Raw genomic sequence first — 19,975 nt, forward strand, 5'->3', positions numbered from 1 at the left:
CTGTGAGAGAGGGACTTAGTATGGACACAACTATACAGTATATCCCAGGCTCCCAAAGAATGACATAGAACTACACTTTTTTATCTTGGCAGACTGGAAGAACCAGTTATTTATTTTCTGTCATTCAGTGGTGGCAAGGTAGCATAATTTTTTTAAATTTTAATTTACTTTACTAATCCCCGTAGGGAAATTATTAATCCACTCCAGCACACAATGTTAGTCAGTCTCATGCATAGTGTTTACAGGCCCGTAACACACACACAAAGGGCTTGTTAGCATGCAGTTGAGGGGGAGGTAGACTGGCAGGCAGCTCCTTTGTGATGCACCCCAATGAGCAGCTTATAAAGAAGACGGCACCTTGCTCAAGGATGCCTAGGCAGTGCTCGGAAAGTGGGCTGACACCTCCCACTGTCATCTCACGCTCTGAGGTGACTGGGCGAGAGCGGGAATCGAATCGCCAATCCTGCAATCATTGGATGACCCGCTCTCTTGATTGAGCCGCTGCCGTCCCAAAGACAAAGGAAAAGTTCAATTTCATTGAGTAAAACCTAACCTACCACATTTCAACCTAACCAACCAGGTTAGTTTAAGAAAAAAAATTACGGTAACAGACACAAAGGTGATGTTACCTCTCATCCTGAAACAGGCTAGACTTATTCCTCTTTCAGGGAGTTAAGTTACTGGTTCTTTCCTTTGTGAAATGGAAAATTCAGAATTTTCCTGCTTTCAGAGTTAACAATCTCAAACTTTACACCAAACTTGCTTTGTGAAATGGACCCTCAATCTGGAACTAAAAACTCAGGGCTTCCAAACTCAGAGTTGATCAAGGCAAAGTCAAGGATTTAACTCAGAGTTTGTTGAAACTGCTTCATAAAACAGACCTCAGGAGCAAAATAAGCCACCACCTCACCTGCCCCTTAGGCAAACAAGTTCCAAAGACCAAGTCTTCCTCTTTCTCTCTCTTTGTTTGCACTATGTGTGTTACTGTAGGCTGTAAATGGAACATAAACAACACCTGTGATGCTTCTTGGTTGGACATATTTATTGGGTTCATATCTGAATGTACAAGCTAAATTGACAACAGGAAAGAGACACATTACTTTCTAAAAAAGAAAAAAGAAAAAAAGACATACACCAGCATCAGTCCACTGTACAAATAAAAGGCATTTTACAACACAGCGGTCTTTCATACCACTTCCTCCAAGCACACACGCACGTGCACACAAACACACACATTGATTTAAAACGTAAAATTTTAACTTGAAATGGCCTTAGTGTAAGTTAACACTGAATGGAAGTACCAATTTATCACCAATTGTCTCCAAGTTAAGTTTTGGGCATACACTGTACAAAACAGATGTACCCAATGAGGTGCATGAGGCTAATGAGGTGCATGAGGCTAATATGTGAATGGCACTTGAAGATGACTGTACTGTGCCTCATACTTTTGAGCATAACATCATACTATTCTTGTAGCTACACTGCACACAGGTCACAGTCTCAAGGTGAGGGAGACACACACACCACACACATAAAAGAAAGGGTCAGATGCAGTGCTTACATTCTGATCCTGAACGCATCTTAACAAAAAGCAGCCCTGTTTTCTCCCACAGCCTTGACTTAAAGCAGTGCTCTCAGTCTGTGCAGTTTCACTCCAGACAACTCAAAGAATTGAAAGCATCTTCAAAGTCTGATAAATCCACAAATTGAAGAACAACACAAGGAATCAATTGCTGCCTTAGATAACTCTAAACATATACAACTACTGCAAGAAAGGAGGCTACTTCACAGATATGAAACCCAGCAGTACACTGGTGGGAAGACACACTTTGGCAGAAAGCATTGAAGAAAAAAGTATTTTAAAATATCTACATGATTTAGTCATTCAAGTCAAACATTCCCACCTCTTTGAGTGGGGAACAAACGGGTGACACTTGGCACCACTAAATAGAAACTAAAAGTGCTTCTTAAGAAAGTGCTTTCAAAATAAATACAACCTTCTATGTTTAGCTTTCCATAAGCATTTAGTAAATGCAATTTAAGTCAACTCCTGCCCTGAGAAAGTGAGAGACGAGGAGAATGATTAAGTAAAGCATGGCTGTCTGGCTCTTTCTGGGTACAGTTATAGTCTAGGGTCTTATTTTGTAAGTTTTGGCCAAGACTCTGTCACTTATCGTTAGCTTATAAGTTACATAAAGCCAAGAAAAAAGAGAATCAATAAATTAGATTGACTACATAAACAAAACTCTTGAAATTCTAACGGGTATCATCAACAAGTACCGACAAAATATCACCGAATTTATCACTGGAACAATGAACCCTGTGATGTACTAATGAGCAATACAATAAATGACTTTTTGCAGAGATGAGCTGTGATGTGGTAGCATTGAGAGGTTTGTGAAAAAATATGCACATTTCTCCTGACACACACTGTTCAGTAACTACTACTAAGAAGGGTAGTCCATATGTCTGTCAGCAGGACTACTCAAAAACAATTCAAAAGAATTTCATAAAGCTTTGAATCAGATTGAACTACTACTAACTTGCATCCTCTCATATTGGCATAGGGGAGGGGCATAAATGGGTGAAGGATTAATTTTTAAATTAGTGTTTCTTTTAAAATAACATATTGGCCCGAATATAAGACGGTGTTTTTTGCATTGAAATAAGAAGTGGGGGTCGTCTTACATTCGGGGTCTAGACGTTATACCCATTCACAACGCTAGATGGCGCCAGATATCTTTAAAGCGAATGCTGAACTCAACTCCCCAGGCCAAAGTCAGCCCCTGTCACTAAGAAGAAAAATAAAAAATAGAGCTAAGAAAGAAAAGAGAAGAAAATAAGAGAAGAAATAACAGAAAATGGAGAAAATCTGAAGAAAAGTGGGTCGAAGATTGGCCAGGTTAACCGGCAGCTGAGAAGTTATGATGCAAACTTCAAGATGATGGTGATAAATGAGGCAGTCTTCGAACAATTGCAAAGCGGCTGTGAAATATGGTGTCACGGAGATGGAGAGCTCAAAAAGATAGCCTAAAAAATGCTCGCAGTCCGAGGAAAGCTTTCTGTGGTCCTCAAAGCGGCTGGTTCCAAGAGCTCGACAGGAGGGTGTGCGCGTACGTGGACGAGAAACGAAAGGACGGGATGCCCATCAGATATTAAGATGTGATAGACAGTTTTTGCATGATTTGAATGAGGCAAAATAACATGCTTTTTCTCTCGAATATATTGCTATAATAATTTGTTTCAGATGTACTGTAATTTTTTCTGTATAAAAATTAAATTTGGTGTTCAAAAAGTCTTTTTTCAAACTTGTGTCTTGAAAAAGAGGGGGTCGTCTTATAATCAGGGTCGTCTTATATTTGGGCCAATACGGTACTTGATATACTGCTGTAAAGTGACATGATTCACTACACACCACCATTCATATAGTAACTATGGATGGTTAAGTGGTGCAGCATAGGGGTTACAGAAAATTGGGATTTTTGGTTATGTTCAGAGGAAAACCAAATGTGGGTGCAAGCTGGCTTGTGTTTTTCTCCATTTGTGATACAGTATTCTGTGAGTTTTATCTTAGATATTGTAAAAATAATAAAAAGTTGTCTTTCTCTATCTCTTTCTACTAATCTTTGGCTTGGCGGAAGCATGTCTGAGTGCAGAGGCTTTCTTTTGTCTACTGATGCCATCAATTGCTTGTTAAGACTGCACAAAAATGCCATAAACCAGACATTCATTTTAAAATACCATTAAAAAAGAATGAAGCTAGTATTTAGTAAAGTTGGGTATAATTATTGAAAAATGTTCATGTGTACAATGAACAATGAGTTCTGATTAGATGTAGTTGATAATAACAGTGAATAACTGGTTAATTTGTTCTTCTCAATTAGCTTAGTGAACCTAATGTTTAAAACTGAATGGAAACAAGGCTCGTGATGTAAAAAACTGGGATCATCCTTTAAGTAGGAGGACATACTACACACTACTGACACACCTTCCCACACGTACACTCCCAAACCTCCGTACAGGAAGCATATAGCTGAGGAACGGGTACTGATGCTGGGGCATTAACCGAAACACGGACAGCATTATTGCCTCATTTCAACAGTACAACACACACACACACACACACACACACACACACACACACACACACACACACACAATACACACTTTGCAAACTGCAAATCAATTGCCTTTCCATACTTTGGATTTATTCCAAAAATAGATATAATGTTTATATATACTGTTTACATTTATATTATGCTTACATGTTACCAAGAATAACCACAACCTAATACAGGTTCAAAATTCACATTACATTTAAACAGCTCTGAGGGAGACATGAATAGGTATGTGCACATCACTGTGTCTTGTGGGATTTTTTGTATGTGTGTATTGATCTGGATGTGTATGCATGTATGTATGGCACTGTGCATATGTGTGTGTCTTTGTGTCTTACACAGGTGTGCTTTCTTTATGTCGGCAAACCTCTCCATTGACCTGAGAATGCACGCCGTACCTCAGACAGAGCTCACACACACACACACACACACACACACACACACACACACACACACACACACACACACACACACACACACACACACACACACACACACACACACACACACACACACACACACACACCTCTAAACTACAAGGATCTGTCGGAGGTTTACGGAGGAGGTGGTGACATGTTATATATGATGTTTCAAATCAACAATTTATGTGAGTGAGAAATTAATATTTCAGCAGCATGTAAAGAGAAAAGCCACATTTTAGTCACTCACACATTAGAACTGAGAAATAGTCTTCCTAGTATTTTACAGGGAGAAATAACTCTCTTGGCTCTTTGTAGTCTTGGCTAAATGTTTCAACTCTTTACTGACATGTAAACAGTCAAAACACCAATATAAAACTATGTGATTTAATGCACTCACACACATTCAAACCATCTGAAATCCTGATGCAGAGACAAAGGGGAAACTTCATACAGTGCATTTGTTTTCTGGATTCATTTTGAAAATTGAATTCTGAAATAGTGATCTCTCTTTACTCGCGGTTATTGCGTTCCAGGACCACCTGCAAATAACGAAACTCCATGATATAGCGACAAACTATTTATTTTATTATTTACGGTAATTTAAACGTTTATGAACTGATATTAAACCACCTCATATATGCATTACCTTTTTCCACACTCTTAGAGATTGTTTTAAGTGTTCCTTTAATACACGGCAGCGCACTGCGTTCTGTGAGTTTTAGAACGCAGTGTACTTCCGGATGCTGTCAGCCAATAGAATGCGCGTATGGTATCACGTGACTACCTACTAAAAATCCATTATGAGGTGAAGCCGGGCATCTTGAAGCGCGAATGCATGAGGGATTACTGAAGTTAGTGAACATAGTTTTACTTTTGGGATCTGGCAACGAAATAAAAAAGCATTGGCTGTCGGAAGTTTTTCCATGAAGGTGTAGAAGGGGTTAATGGTACCCTTGTATTCGTGATATCCAGCATACATACTGTACTTTTGAGGCCCATTTGACCTCTATGCCAAGACTCTTGCATTCTTCGGGCACATGGAACGGCATTGAAGGGCTGAAAACAGGGTATGGCCGTGTGTTAAGTGGATTAGTGAAGTGTTTGTGTATTTGTGTGTTCCTGGGCTTCGTCCTTAAGCCGGTCCATTGGCCGCAGGCTGTACCTTTCTGTGAAATCAAAGAAAAGAAGAATAAAGACAAAGGACTGACAGTGATACTTTAGACAGCATTTATACAATGAACAGATTTTGGTCAGCATTACAAACTTCTAGAGCCAAAAGTTTGAGGCAAATTGCCTCTTACTGTCTTGGACTGTGAAGCAACCACCCAGCCCAAAACAGCAGTACACACTTTTGAGGCGTCCAGTAAACACACAGAATCAGCACATGAACAAGTGCAGCAAAATGTTAATTTATTCATGGGGACAAACAGCTGCAGCTCAAGGTGACTAGCAAATAGTATTTGCTTAAATGTCCATTCACAGGAAGATTCACAAAGAACATCTACTCCAGTTTTTAGTAATGGACTGAATTTATCTGACACCACGCATATCTTCATCCTCCTTCCACCTTTCAAATGAGCTATTACCTCCTACTTAGAGACGAATACCTGCAATGGACACTTTACCTCTACTGATGACAGATGATTGTCAAGGCTTTCTCTACAGACTGATTTGTGATTGTACACAGGGTAACACAGCTGTCCTCTTTCTCCTACTCGAGCAGTCACAGACTGACTGGCTGTCTGTCTGTTGATCACATTGATTTTAAAAGGGCATAGGAGAAAACTTTCTGGGTGGCTCGATTTATATTGCAACCAAAATGCCCATAAATATTTAACAGACAAGAAACACCTTTCATTGCACCTAGGATGTGGACCCCCACGTTTTATGCACACACACACACACACACACACACACACACACACACACACACACACACACACACACACACACACACACTCTCTCTCTCTCTCTCTCTCTTACTGAGCGACAGCAGCTGGCTGGTTGGATGGACTGGCGGTAGCTGAACTGAGGCTGTTTCCACGTTTCTTCATCTTTTTATTTTCTTTCTCATTGACTTTCCCTTTGTCATTTTTGGACATTCCCTCTGCTGGCGCCTTATCTGCTTCACTGAGAAGAACAAATGTAGCTGTAACAAATAATTAAATTACACCTGAACTCATCATTAAGATCAAACCGCATAATTAGGTCTGCTTCTCCATTTTCAGCCATTCACACTGGCCATTGCCAGCATGTCCAGCCACTTAATGCCTCCACTCTTCTGTGTGTAACATATTAAGGTTGGTGCTGAAGTAACTATGCAGTAATTGTAATTGGAGCATGCTTGTAGGTGCAATGTTATGTTAGTAGCCTGGTCATGTATGTGTTTGTTAGAATGTTCAATTGGTAACAACCTCTGTCAACAGCATGCTGTCTGACACTGTTAGTAGTGTTGGTGCTTTGAAAGAAAACTTGGGTGTTGTCAGTGTTGTGACCAGCACAAGAATTATCAGCATCATGTGACCATAGCAAGTAGAGTCGAACACTGCTCTTGTGATGTAAGACAAAGATTCTCATATGGTAAAACTATGTCAGCATGATGAGTGGAAAGTTTCATCAACCTTGAGGGTTTTTGCAGACACCAGTGGTTTTTGGGAAATTCAACGTCACGTTGAGAATATGAAATGAGTCGAGGTCCCGTTGCTTCCGTACGAATCTACATGTGTGGTTAGTCTATTTTTGTGATGTGTATTAAGGCACAAGGCATCATCACATCCTGTTAAGTGCAACAAGCGAACAAAAAATAAATAAGTAAATGCAGCACATTTGTTTTGATGGCCTGTCAAAACCATCAGTACAACTTATGAAACAAAACAAAACATTCCACACTCCAAAGCAGGGGACCTCAGGGCCAACATACCGTCTGACTGCTGGTCTGAATATTCTGCAATGTGGGAAAGTTGTGTGGGAAAATTTTAGAAGGGAAAGGAGAAGAGAAGCTTATAAAAGCACTCTACAGTAAGATAGTTACAGGGGAGGCACACGTCAATACACACGAAGCAGCTGCACATCAGTTGTGAATGTGTGTGTGTACCTGCTGAACAATGCCGTCTCGTTTTTGGCATCCATGGTGAGCTGAATCGTCTCCTTCCCAGCTCCTGTGGTCGTGGTCTCTGTCGTCATCGTCTGACTGCTCGCAGACTCTGTCTTGCCTTCTTCTTCATCGCTGTCTGAGCTGCTGGATGAAGAACTGTCTGATGCCACCAGTGGAGCTTTTCTGGAAACACACACACTCCACACACAGGCTGCAGAGAGACAAAGAAAAAAAGAAGTCATCAGACTAACACAAGGATGTGCATTCATCCATGGAAAGGTCGCGCCATAAAAAAGATAAATGTGGTTGTTAAAAGATGCCAAATGCCAAACGCTTTGAGCCACATGACTACGACCCTCAGTCTCAGTATTTAATCTGTCTAATCTGCTACAGGCTCATGTTTACGAATCTTTAGGCCCTTGGCCTATGCAGCTGAATGTGTATATTTACATTAAATTGAGGACCATGGCGTATGGAACTGAAAGAACTTGGGACACGATAGAGATAGGAGTATTTCAATTGTTGTGGTGTTATCACTCAAATATCCAAGCTGCAGAAACATACAGTTCTGGTTCGGTTTGGAGCCGTCTGATCCACTGGGCTCTGAGTTCACAGGCGAGCTGCATCTGGGGCCTGTTTCTGAGCTGGGAACAAAAATCAATAATAGGAAATCTTACAGAAAATCCAACACAAATAAACTGAAGAAACAATGAAATTCAAGGGCGAATTTTTCCCATTACAGTTATTTTTTTTGCAGGCAAGTACAATTGAGATTTGAATGCAGATTTGTTCACGCTGTAGCAATATCTTAGATTTAAATACAAACTTGTATTATGTCTGTGTCCCCATATTTATTATTATACTTAAATATAAGTATTGCTCTTGGTGGAAAATATTTCTTTGCATTCATTTTATAACACTGGAAAAGTAACACACAGAAAATACACTGATCCCTTACACTCGTCAAATGATATTTTTCATGAATTCCAACAGCTTGATTTACTTAAATTAAGATGTTTTTATCATGCTCCACTGAGATGCCTTATGATCACAGAAAGGGAAAAGTTATTAGAATACTGTACATTATCCCATTAGTCTAACAACACAGAGCTCAGGTAGTTTAAGCCCTACACTCACCAACAGAAAGGCTGGAAGTCGGGGAATTTGGCCCATCCTTTCTCCTCTGCCTCTGTGGTAGTTGTTTGAGAATCTGGGGTGTCCCAGCTGGAAAAACTCACTCCTGCTGCAGGAACCTTTGAGTTCACCTCCCCAAAGTCAGCGATCCATCCAGTGCCTGATTACCAAAATCACCATACACACACTCCATATGAGTTTGCTCAAAACCTGCTTTGCATCAGTGTGCTGTATATTTCTCACTCACATTTTACATCCTCAGTCTGGCCCTGACTCAAGAAAGGATCCAGGTCATCTCTCTGATCCTCTCCCTCCTCAGAGTCCGAATCTACTGCTCTGTCAGATGCCTCAGTGCCAGAAGCTGCTGTCGCATCGTGAACTTTATGGGTTGCTTGGCTCTGAGACGATCGTAAACCACCAAACCTTGAATCAAGTAAATAATTGAATAATTAATAAAGGCCAATTCATTCACAAACATGAATAAACTTCCAGCAAAATTATGAAATAAATAATTACAAACATAAGGCTGAGTGAATCTGTATTTACTGGAGCTTGTCTAACCTGTTACGGGACTTGGCTTGTGTTGCAAAGTTGGTCTCTTTATCCTCCCATATGTCCTCTTCATCGTCGTCAAAGGGTTGGATCCTCTCCTTGGAACAAGCCTCAAACACAGCTGCATTAGCCTGTAATGGACAGATGGACAAATTAAAAACATAAATTTGTGCAAGCTGTGTCATGAGAATATGGTCTGTTATGAGAACTTTGTGGGTGACACAGTGGGTCATGCTGTTGCATCAAAGCAAGAAGGTCCTACGTTCAAATCCATCTGAGGACCTTTTCTGTGTGAAGTTTGAATGTTGTCCCAGTGTCTGGCTGGGTTCTGTCCAGGTTCTCCAGCTTCTTTCCACCAGCAAAAATATAATGTTGACTCACAATTGCTCATTTGAATAAATGTGATTGGTTGTTTGTCCATCATATATTATATTAAGCATTAATTATTATTAATTAAATCATTGTTATAAAAAATCATTTGGTTTTTGAAAAGTTGATCAAGAAACGATAAAAATATTTGAAAAACTGGTAACCACATAATTTCACATAAAGAGATTTCATATACAGAGGATTTCACATAAAATCCTGTTTTTGGTGCATGTAATATCAAAACAGGAATTTCGCAATGTATCGTAATACAAAATTTCACTGTAAGACCTAACCTCAATCAATATTCATTATGCTGGAATATAATAAGACGAGAAATGAATATGAAATCTGAATTTAATGTCTTTAGTTTATGATGTCCAGAATGTATTAGTGCATCCGTACAACTTGAAAACACTTCTACAGCCCTTAAGAATGATGACAGAAACACAACCTTATACAACGGACAACTCACGCTGTCCTGTCCGGTGTCAATGTTGATATTGATCTCTGCAATGCGGTCAAAGGTTGCTCTGTAAGAATGATAGAAATTCAGTAGTCACCCAATAACCACAACTAACTAGAACCAAGACAGTCACAGACTGCAACATCCACGCTTCAAAGCGGTGATGTATTGTAATTGTCAGTGTTTGTTCGTCCGTCTGTTAGTCCACCAAATATCTACGCAACCGTTGCAGACAGAAAGATAAAACAAAAAACACATTACTCGGGCGGCAAAGAGGACGAAAATGAGATGATGACCTCGACCTTGAGGAGACTAGGTCAAGGTCAAATTTCAACTTTTGTACAGTCAGGAACCGGGTAAGATAGAAAGACGAGGGAGAAGGCCAGTGTGAGTAAGACCATAGATCAAAGCTAGTGCTTTGAACACACAAACAGACAATTACAGTACATCACCGCTTTGGAGGGGGATGTAATACACAAAAGGAGTGTCAATATTTTACCCAATGCTGTCATCATGGTCATTAAACTCCTCATCATTGAAGCCAAATTGATCCACAAAGTTAGCCGTCATCTGCTGGATCTGGTAGTCTGAAAAAGCCTAAAGCACACATCATAATAGGAATGGAATCCTGACAACAGTAGCCCTCATTATTTTTGCATGTGTTATTTCTGTGTACCTGCTGTAGAGTCAGTTCTTTGGGGAAGGGGCTCTCCATGTCATCTTCTGAGGATGGGTGAGGATTTCCATTGCCGATCTGGACAAAGAAAGATCACGTACTTAAAGCCTGAGTGAGTGTGTATAATTAGTATTATCTTTAAAAGTCTATTGGGTAGATGAGTGTGTTCTTTTTGTGCTTACCAGGTCTATGGTGTTTTTCCTGTTTGTATCAGACAAAGTTTGGTCTACAAAGTTTTCCCAGCGCCCCCTGTAGTCCACTGGGAGCTCTAGGTCGGAATACACAAGAACAAAACATTGTTCAAGTCGAGTTTAAAAATAAAAGGTGCACATTTTGGTCTGGCTCTCAAAGGAATACCTGAAGATTAGCTAATATCCTAAACCAGCAGTCCCCAACCTTTTTTGCACCACAAACCGGTTTAATCAAAAACAAGATTTTCACAGACCGGCCTTCATTTGCTCGATAATCATTAATGACACCAGGATGGCTATAGTATAATATTAAATTACCGCAGTGGTCAAATGCAAACATCAACAGACAATAAACAACCTTTTTTTCATAAAATGACAATCAACATCTCTGTAAACAAAATTATTTATTTTAGAATGAAAATCCTTTTTAAAAACAAATAATTATATTAAAAAACTTGACTCAAGTGACTGCGCTGATGGGGTTTATTTTGAAATATAGCGACTTACAATCAGTGCATTCAACGTAGGAGAAATATTGATCATTTCTAAGGGTGAACTAGTAAATCAAATAATAATAATAATAATAATAATAATACAGTAATGAGAATTAGTATGACCCCAGACTTGTTTCTCTGCAACGAGCCGGTCCCATATAGGGGTAACAGGAGACAATGACACCAGAAGTGTGTTCCGGACGTCCGATCTACCCCGCAGTTTGGTTTTGGCAGCAGTCACTGCAGAAAATCCTGCTTCGCAAAGACAGGAGGTTGGCAATGGAAGCACAGGTTTCAAAAACTTTTTGATGATCTCAGGATATTTTGCCTTGATTTTAGTCCAGAACACTGGCAGAACACTCATTTTGCTTGTGGACTTAATTTTTGGGGTAACGGCTGGTAACCTGTCACATGACCAAGACCTGTCAAGAGGCACATACGCATGTATTCATCTGTGCGTCATTCTGCACAAGTCACTTTTCAAAATATAACCTTAGACTGATAATACAAAAAAGAAAAATTCAAACGTTGTGTGCCAACCGGTTCTGTGCCAGCAGTGGTTGGGGACGGCTGTTCTAATCCACACATTAATACCTGTACTTCATTTATGTGTACTCCTTACTGTAATTTCTTTCATTAGCATAGGAATGTGAGAGCACATCTACACACACACTCACCTGTGATGAGGCTACTGATCTGTGTGTGAACTGGACCCTTCTCCAGGTTGTGAACAACTGTGTTGGCAATTCTAGTCAGGTGTCCCATGTACCCTCTTCTCATTCCACCCTCTGACCTGAACACAGAAGTAACACACTTGGGGAAGCGCATATTCTCAGTAAAGCAACATCTCACCGTTATCTAAGTTAGCTTACTGTATTTTATCATTCTCTTCCCAAGCCTCTAGAATCCTCTGGACAAGGTGACAATGCTGGAACAACTTATGAGAGAAAAAGACCATCAAAAAGGTAATTTCATAGCCAGCACATGAGAAGTCACTTAACCTTAGAGGTACATACATGAGTCACCATTAGATTATGTGTAGAGTTTTCAGGGGTGACTGGAGGTTCAGAGTGATCTTCAGCCAAAGGCTGCTCTTCAGAAGCATCCTGAAGAGGCTTGAATGCTTCCTGTGCTCCCAAGCCAGGCTGAAGTCTCATTTCATGGGCACAAGGCCGGAGGATGGCAGCGACACAAAGCTCTACTTGGAGGTGCAAAAAGTTGTTCCATGTGTATTTAAAGAACAAATCCTGAAGAATAAGACAGACATCTCCAGTGAGACAGTGAGCATTGATCACTTTGAACCAACTTCGGATCTCCGCACGGCTCATCTCACCAAAAGCAGGTCCATCGTGTTGAGTCTGCACAGTTCCTGTGCAACAACGGCGTGGCTAGCTGAGCTAGTATACAGTAGAGAGGCCACAAGTCTGGCTACGTGTAGACGTGTGTTCCCTAATGGTTCCTCCAGCACACCCAGAGTAGTCAGCACGGGATTTTGCTAAAAAGAAATCAGGGACACAGAGAACTTAAGGTACAAACAACCTGACGGTGCAGTAAATATTTGTTACACAGTTGCACTACTATTATCAATTGTTATACAGCATCATTAATAATCATATACAGTAATCAAATGTGACAATTCATTAGTAACTGATATTGTGAGTTTTGGTGCCACTGGTCATTGCTGAGGCTTTTTATATTGCCTGGGAGAATTTATCTATACTAAAAACTATGCATATGCACCTTGGGCGGTTCCAGAAGTAGTTGGTGGAAGTGTATCAGATGTGGTTGGATAGCCAGCAAAATGCAGCTATTAACAGCATAACTTCTCTCAAATCCCTGAGCATCCATCACACCATCCACCCTGTCGTAAACACACACAAACACACATGACATAAAGGAAGGATTAGAATGTTTAATAAACAGTCCCACGAGAGATATGGCTGGAGACAATTTTAGATGAGAGAAAATCCAACTAGACCTCCAATTAAAAAAAAAGAAGAAGATATTAGAGCTCCGTATGAATAAGAAAGAGACAGTAACAATTATTGAAGCTTTTAAGTCGATATAAAAAGTCTCACATTGATACAGGCCTCCTTATTTCCAGCAACGTAAGAAGAACCTGAATCCCATTTACAATACAGCTCTCAACAATCTCTCCTGAGAAAATATTCTGCAACAGCTGCTCCACACACTCCTGCCTGCAGAAAGACAATGGTGTGTATCATTGTTTTCATATTCAATAGAAAATGTGAGCGTGGATATATGAGTGTGTAACTGCCTGACGTACGACTCCAGCATCGTCAGCAAAGGATCCGGTTGTGAAATCTCTTGGAGCTGATTGGCCTGGTCTCTGCTCAGACGAATGATGTCACACAAGGTCTGAGATGCATTGGACTGCCTCTGTGAGAGACAAAACCCACACAAATACACAGTCCTGCTCTGTCCAAGTATGGATGATGACGACAGTATGTTTTATGAAAAATACTGAAATGCCAGTGTACCTCCTCATCCCTCTCAGGGTGAATGAGCTCGATTAGTCTCTGTGCAAGTTTCTCCTCATTCAGCCACTGTTAAAAAATGAAACATAAAAACTGCAAACAACTTGTGTATGCAATATACGACAGTATGAATGTGTATCCACATACAATTAGAGTCTCAAGCCGGAGGGGCGGTGGCTCCACACAGCTAATAAGTCTTAAAAGTACATCCATCATGGCTGATGTATCAATATGCTTCAAGACCAAGGAGAGGAATCCCTCCTTTCGTCGCAGGAAACCAAGCACCTAAACAAAACAAAGAGCAGCAGAAATACCACACAAAACTGTAATTACTATCTGGTGACCAGAAACTAATAAAGACATGTGACTGGTCAGAAATTGTCACTGCAGTTATTTATCAAAACACAAAAGATCATCTTTTTTCCTGAAATTATACAATTTGAGATTTTCATTGATTTGAGCAGAAAAAAATCCCTCACTTATTCCCTCATTGCTTAAAAAATATATATTTCAAGCTATTTACACACAGAATTTCAAATCTATCAAAAAAATTAAAATTCTGCTTCAGGTTCTATGTGCAATACATGTTTTGTGGTACCTGGAGTAAACAGTACTCATTTGGCTTCAGGGCTGACCTTTTTGAACCTACAAATGTTATCAATTCATTACAAGCATTTGTATACTTAAGTTTTACAGAAAAAATCTTTACATCTATGATTTTAACCAAAATCTTTGCACATTTAAATATAACTATCACTGTTAGTACTACGAAAATGGTTCTGTGATTCTGGTCAACATGCAGGACAGTGATATCTACATCAGCTTGAATTAAGTCCAGACAGCAGCTTTTGAGTATCATGGACCAAAGTGATGGCCAAGGTGACACAAGAGTGACAACAAAGATTTCAAATCATCCCCTCAGTTACATAAACATTAATTCCATATGTCAAATCCCCTTGACAATTTTAGAAATATGTTCTCACCCACAAGCTAGATGGCATGTGGAAATACCAAATGGCTTTGACATCCTAATGCCATACTAGAAGGGATAAAAACTGAAATATGTGCAATACAATTTTTGTTTGAAATTCAGTATGCTGGCATATTAAGACCAATTAAATTTATCAGCCATGTGTTGACAGGAATTCCCAGACTGAGCAGTTCCAATTTATTTTGCAATAAGCTCCCCTTTAGACACTGAATTAAATCCCAACAATATAAAAACATAGCTGTCATCTTCTTTGAGTATGCCCTTTGATTACCTGCATCTGTGAGTGTTACCTGTTCAGTCTTTCGTGTGATGAGGTTTCCTATTGTCTTGCTGAAGAAAGATGCCAGGAGGGGGTTAAGTGGGGACTGCTGTTCCAGGAAGGTATACAGAGTTTCCAGGAGAGGCTCCTGACTACCCAACTTATCATTGATCAGTCCTACATCACATGTCAGCAGCTCACAAGCTATATTTGGATACCTGTAATAAATGAAAGAACACAACTGGATGATAGAAAAATACAGAAACCAAATCAGGAAACAATATTTTGTGGCAAAAGTATTGTTTTTTAGAGCTTAACTATCTAACAAGCACCTAAGAAGTTTTTACATTTTGACAGCACAATCAATTATTTAGAATGGGAAAAAATTTTAAACAGAAATGAGCCCACACTTTTACAACATACTGGCAATGACAAGATATTATAGCACAGCAACAGCAAAAGCGTTTCCCCTGGAGTGTTACCACTTTCAACCACATACTTGAAGCGCTTGATCTCCTCAACACCAGCAGGGGGCTCTGTAGTAATCATACGGACCAGCTCTTTCATGCACTGGTCCTGGCACAGGAACAGGAGGAGTCTGTAAGTCCATAAAAACCAACCACCAGTTATCACCAGCAGGATTTGTTGTGTAAAAGAATGCCAAATATGCTAAATCTAACAATAAACAGACCTCCTGTTCTGGGCTTTACACTCCTGCAACACATCTTCCTCATCCATGAGCTCAATGAGCGTGACATCCTCCTTATCTAGTAACGCCTCCAGGTGAGATGATGTGTGTAAATCAAACTTCCAAAACATGGCTGATGTCACTGGATCATAGACCTAGCTGTTGAGTAAAAGAGGTTGCAGCAGTCATGTATTTTAATCAATGACACTTTGGACTCTGAATAATTTTTGTGGTAAAATAGACCGTGTGCTTGTACAGATGGATAAGGGATAGTATCCCCAGGCAGATCTTGCTAAATGGCAATTTATATTATTAAAGTTGAATGGGCTGGACATAAACTGGAATCACAAGATTCACACAACAAAGACACAAAATTCACTCAATATAAAAACCACCAAAACAACCCCAGGACATATTTACCTCAAACATAATAGGAGATAAGGTCAAGTAATAAATAATAAATGTTTAAGAATAAATACAAGGAAGAGTTGCTCTGTACCAGGGGAAGTCAGGGTAGCTGCAGTCTAGGCTTCCACTCCAAGGGGAAAAAAGCAGGAAACATTGCATGTGTTATTGATTTAATGCTGCACATTTATGGAGTGACACCAACAAGCTTGTTTTGAGAATGTTCTCAACCATACAGTTACATCATCAAGTCATGAGTGGAGTAAGAATTAAGTTGAACAAAATAGATCTGAGTCAACTCTCCTGCAGAAACACAATTACCCTTAGTGTGTTATGTAAGCACTTGGGTTTGAAGAAAACAAATCCATCAGCCAATGAGGTGAGGGAGGACTATTGACTTGCACTTTCTGACAGATACAAAGAGCAAACCTGAAAGTCAGTATGAGGGATAATTTAACACTGAAGGTTATGTCAGTCGCCAGTGGCCCAAAAATGAGAATCTTTGCTTTATACATACCTGTGAACCAAATCAGACTAAATACAAAGTAGGTAAGAATCATCTTGGTAAAAATAGTTCAGTGTAGTATCAATTGAATTTGGCTGCTCAATTCAATGATGAAGATATGAGTAATCAAGTCCCCTCCAGAGCCCCTCCAGAGTCTAGGATCGCCACTGTGGATGTGATTAGCGGTGCTGCAAAGAGCTTCATCTGGGCAGCATATCGTTCAACAGTATGAAAATGGCCTGAAACACCACCAGCTCATCTAGAAACAAGTCCAGTTTGCTCAGATAACAGTATGAACGCGAATGTGGAGCCAAGCTTGTTGAGGCTAAACTAACAGGTGTCTTAGACCTTTAACTATATAAATGGACGTTAATCCTGGACCCACCGTTATATTTAGATTTTAAATTCTAGCTCAATTATGATAAAGAATAACACAGGCCTTTCCTGCGATTAGCGGGTATGTTATTGGTAACTACTGACGGACTTGAGTTATAACATGGTAACAGTCACAGCAGCGTGAATTAAGGCTAATTAGCTCTCCTATCCGGACAGTCATCGTAAATTAGCGATAAAATTATCTTATCTCTTGTTAATCTCTGCCTTCACGCTCACTGCTTCACTTACCTGGGTAAACCTGCCCGCTAACAATATTTCACGTTGCGAACATTATCAGGTTACGGTGTCCAATGCTGCTGATAACAGACACAAAACTAGCTTTGGTCAATTTATCATAACTACGTGTTTCGGAGGGATGGTCCCGTTCTCCTGACACAGAACCACAGCCCCACGACTCCCCGACAGCTCATATAGAATTCATGTTAGGTTGCGGGGTTTTTTTTTTAGTCTTAAAAGAAATGCGACTATTACCTTTTGTCCATCATTTAACAGCTGACACCTGCATGCAGAACGGTGGCGACTCAGGTTAGCCGGAGGCCCATAGCCGGCTGCTCATGTCCGCACAGTTAGCTTGAACACACCGCCTTACACCGGGTGCAATGTCATTTACAGCGTTACACGGTGACCGGCCTGCCGCGCGCCTGTGTTGACGGGGTCCGAACTCCCCTTCAGCAGGAAGGCGACCGCAAACCTGCCGGATTAGGAAATCAAAATGGCGGATTGCTAAAACGTAGTCAAAGTTCGGCCGTCCATCGATTGTGTCAACAAGAGACCCACTCAGTATTTATCAAATACAACCTGAACATTTGTGAAACACAAACTACCGTAAATTAACAAGCTGTGGTTCAGTAAAATTCTAAGTGAATTTAATCCGCATTATACTACTATCACAGAATATATTGGTGATATGTGGTTATAGAGATTATTTTGGTCTTTCATCACATTTTCGTCTCACTGCCTGCATAATAATAATAATAATAATAATAATAATAATAATCATAATAATCATAATATAAAAATAAATATAATAACAATAGTAAATATAATAATAATAAATCCTTCACCCCCCCCCCCCTTAATGGTAATGCTAAACTGTTGATCATATATTAAGTCATTTTATTAATAATCCCAAACACTCCTGGTCAGAGGTGCGTCGATTGTACCATAGAAAATTGACACCTCAACAAATGGTGTAACTCATCCATCACCTGTTGCAACAGTTCTAGTTTCTGAGGATGGCTTGGGGTCCTTAAAAGATGTAGGGTTCATTGATATAAAGAGGAACAATTTAAATCCATGATAATTTCCAGCTTGCACTGGAATGGTTTGCAGCTGAGTATGACGCGAGTGGGAGGAAGATTGGCACCTCTAAATCCGAGGCCATGGTTCTCGACAGGAAAAGGGTGATGTCCCCTCTTCAGGTCGGTGGAGAGTCTTTGCCCCAAGTGGAGGAGTTTTAAGTATATTGGGGTCTTGTTCACAAGTGAGGGAAGGGTGGAGCATGAGATTCACAGATAGATCAGTGCAGATTCCACAGTGATGCGGTCATTCTATAGGTCTGTCGTGGTGAAGAAGGAGCTGAGTGGCGAGACGAACCTCTCTATTTACCAGTCAGTCTACTTTCCTACTCTCACCTATGGCCATGATCGAAAGGACAAGATCCCGGATACAAGCGGCTGAAATGGATTGGATCAGGAGTCACCAGAGAGGAGCTGGGAGTAGAGCCACCTCAAGCGAAGCCTGCTGAGGTGACTGGGCATTTGTTCCGGATGCATCCTGGACATCTTCCTGGTGAGGTGTTCCAGCCATGTCCTACCAGGAAGAGACCTCGAGGAAGACCTAGGACACGCTGGAGGGACTATGTCTCTTGGCTGGCCTGGGAACGCCTCGGGATCCCCCCGCAGGAGCTGTAGGAGATTTCTGGGGAGAGGGAAGTATGGGCATCCCTCCTGAGACTGTCGCCCCTGCGACCCAGCCCGGGATAAGCGGTTGAAGATAGATGGATGGATGGATGGATGGCTGGATGGATGGATGGATGGATGGATGGATGGCTGGATGGATGGATGGATGGATGGATGGATGGATGGATGGATGGATGGATGGATGGATGGATGGATGGCTGGATGGATGGATGGATGGATTGATGCATGCATGTACTTTCTCTTATGGACATAGAGTACAATGTACACCTTAGTTTAAACAAGATTAATAGTAATAATAAATGTGAAGAATTTGAAGTTTTTGTATATAATATACAGATTTAAGGATGATTTAATAAAATGAGTATTCATATTCAAAGTAAATACAGGTCCTTCTCAAAAAATTAGTATATTGTGATAAAGTTCATTATTTTCTGTAATGTATTGCTAAACATTAGACTTTCATATATTTTAGATTCACTACACACAACTGAAGTAGCTCAAGCCTTTTATTGTTTTAATATTGATGATTTCGGCAAAAAAATAAAGAAAAACCAAAAATCCATATCTCAAAAAATTAGCATATTTCATCCGACCATTAAAAAAAAGTGTTTTTAATACAAAAAAAGTCAACCTTCAAATAATTATGTTCAGTTATGCACTCAATACTTGGTAGGGAATCATTTTGCAGAAATGACTGCTTCAATGCGGCGTGGCATGGAGGCAATCAGCCTGTGGCACTGGTGAGGTGTTATGGAGGTCCAGGATGCTTCGATAGCGGCCTTAAGCTCATCCAAAGTG

At 40.2% G+C, this 19,975-nt stretch overlaps 1 protein-coding gene across 4 annotated transcripts; it reads right to left on the reverse strand.

The window, feature by feature from the left end:
- Nucleotides 1-1,024: 1,024 nt before the first annotated feature.
- Nucleotides 1,025-17,977, reverse strand: ppp6r2b (protein phosphatase 6, regulatory subunit 2b). Of its 4 annotated transcripts, none has more exons than XM_068312293.1 (24): nt 17,727-17,974; nt 15,953-16,104; nt 15,761-15,859; nt 15,293-15,479; nt 14,159-14,296; nt 14,015-14,080; nt 13,801-13,913; nt 13,592-13,711; nt 13,254-13,374; nt 12,847-13,008; nt 12,530-12,760; nt 12,386-12,450; nt 12,191-12,306; nt 11,011-11,096; nt 10,829-10,906; nt 10,652-10,749; nt 10,162-10,219; nt 9,330-9,451; nt 9,016-9,191; nt 8,772-8,928; nt 8,199-8,278; nt 7,635-7,845; nt 6,524-6,670; nt 1,025-5,706 (listed from the first exon to the last, which is right to left on the reverse strand). In XM_068312293.1, the coding sequence occupies exons 2-24, from the start codon at nt 16,078-16,080 to the stop codon at nt 5,673-5,675; spliced, it is 2,793 nt and encodes a 930-aa protein (XP_068168394.1). In that variant the 5' UTR covers nt 16,081-16,104; nt 17,727-17,974; the 3' UTR covers nt 1,025-5,672. The 4 variants fall into 4 exon arrangements, with proteins under 4 accessions (XP_068168394.1, XP_068168393.1, XP_068168397.1 ...); XM_068312292.1 differs by having other exon boundaries at nt 15,953-16,108; nt 17,727-17,973; XM_068312296.1 differs by lacking the exon at nt 1,025-5,706 and having other exon boundaries at nt 6,540-6,665; nt 15,953-16,108; nt 17,727-17,976.
- Between the last annotated feature and the right edge of the window lie 1,998 nt (nt 17,978-19,975).

This window comes from Antennarius striatus, chromosome 4, assembly GCF_040054535.1.
Source record: "Antennarius striatus isolate MH-2024 chromosome 4, ASM4005453v1, whole genome shotgun sequence".
Taxonomy (NCBI): Eukaryota; Metazoa; Chordata; class Actinopteri; order Lophiiformes; family Antennariidae; genus Antennarius; species Antennarius striatus.

What these genes read in the sequence shown, in the direction of transcription:
- ppp6r2b (XM_068312293.1), bottom strand. Translation starts at nt 16,080, where the DNA reads ATGTTTTGGAAGTTTGATTTACACACATCATCTCACCTGGAGGCGTTA. An exon ending in GAGGAGATCAAGCGCTTCAA is followed by an intron (nt 15,480 to 15,760) that starts GTATGTGGTTGA and finishes CATTTATTACAG; the next exon opens with GTATCCAAATATAGCTTGTG. An exon ending in GGAAAAACACCATAGACCTG is followed by an intron (nt 10,907 to 11,010) that starts GTAAGCACAAAA and finishes TTCTTTGTCCAG; the next exon opens with ATCGGCAATGGAAATCCTCA.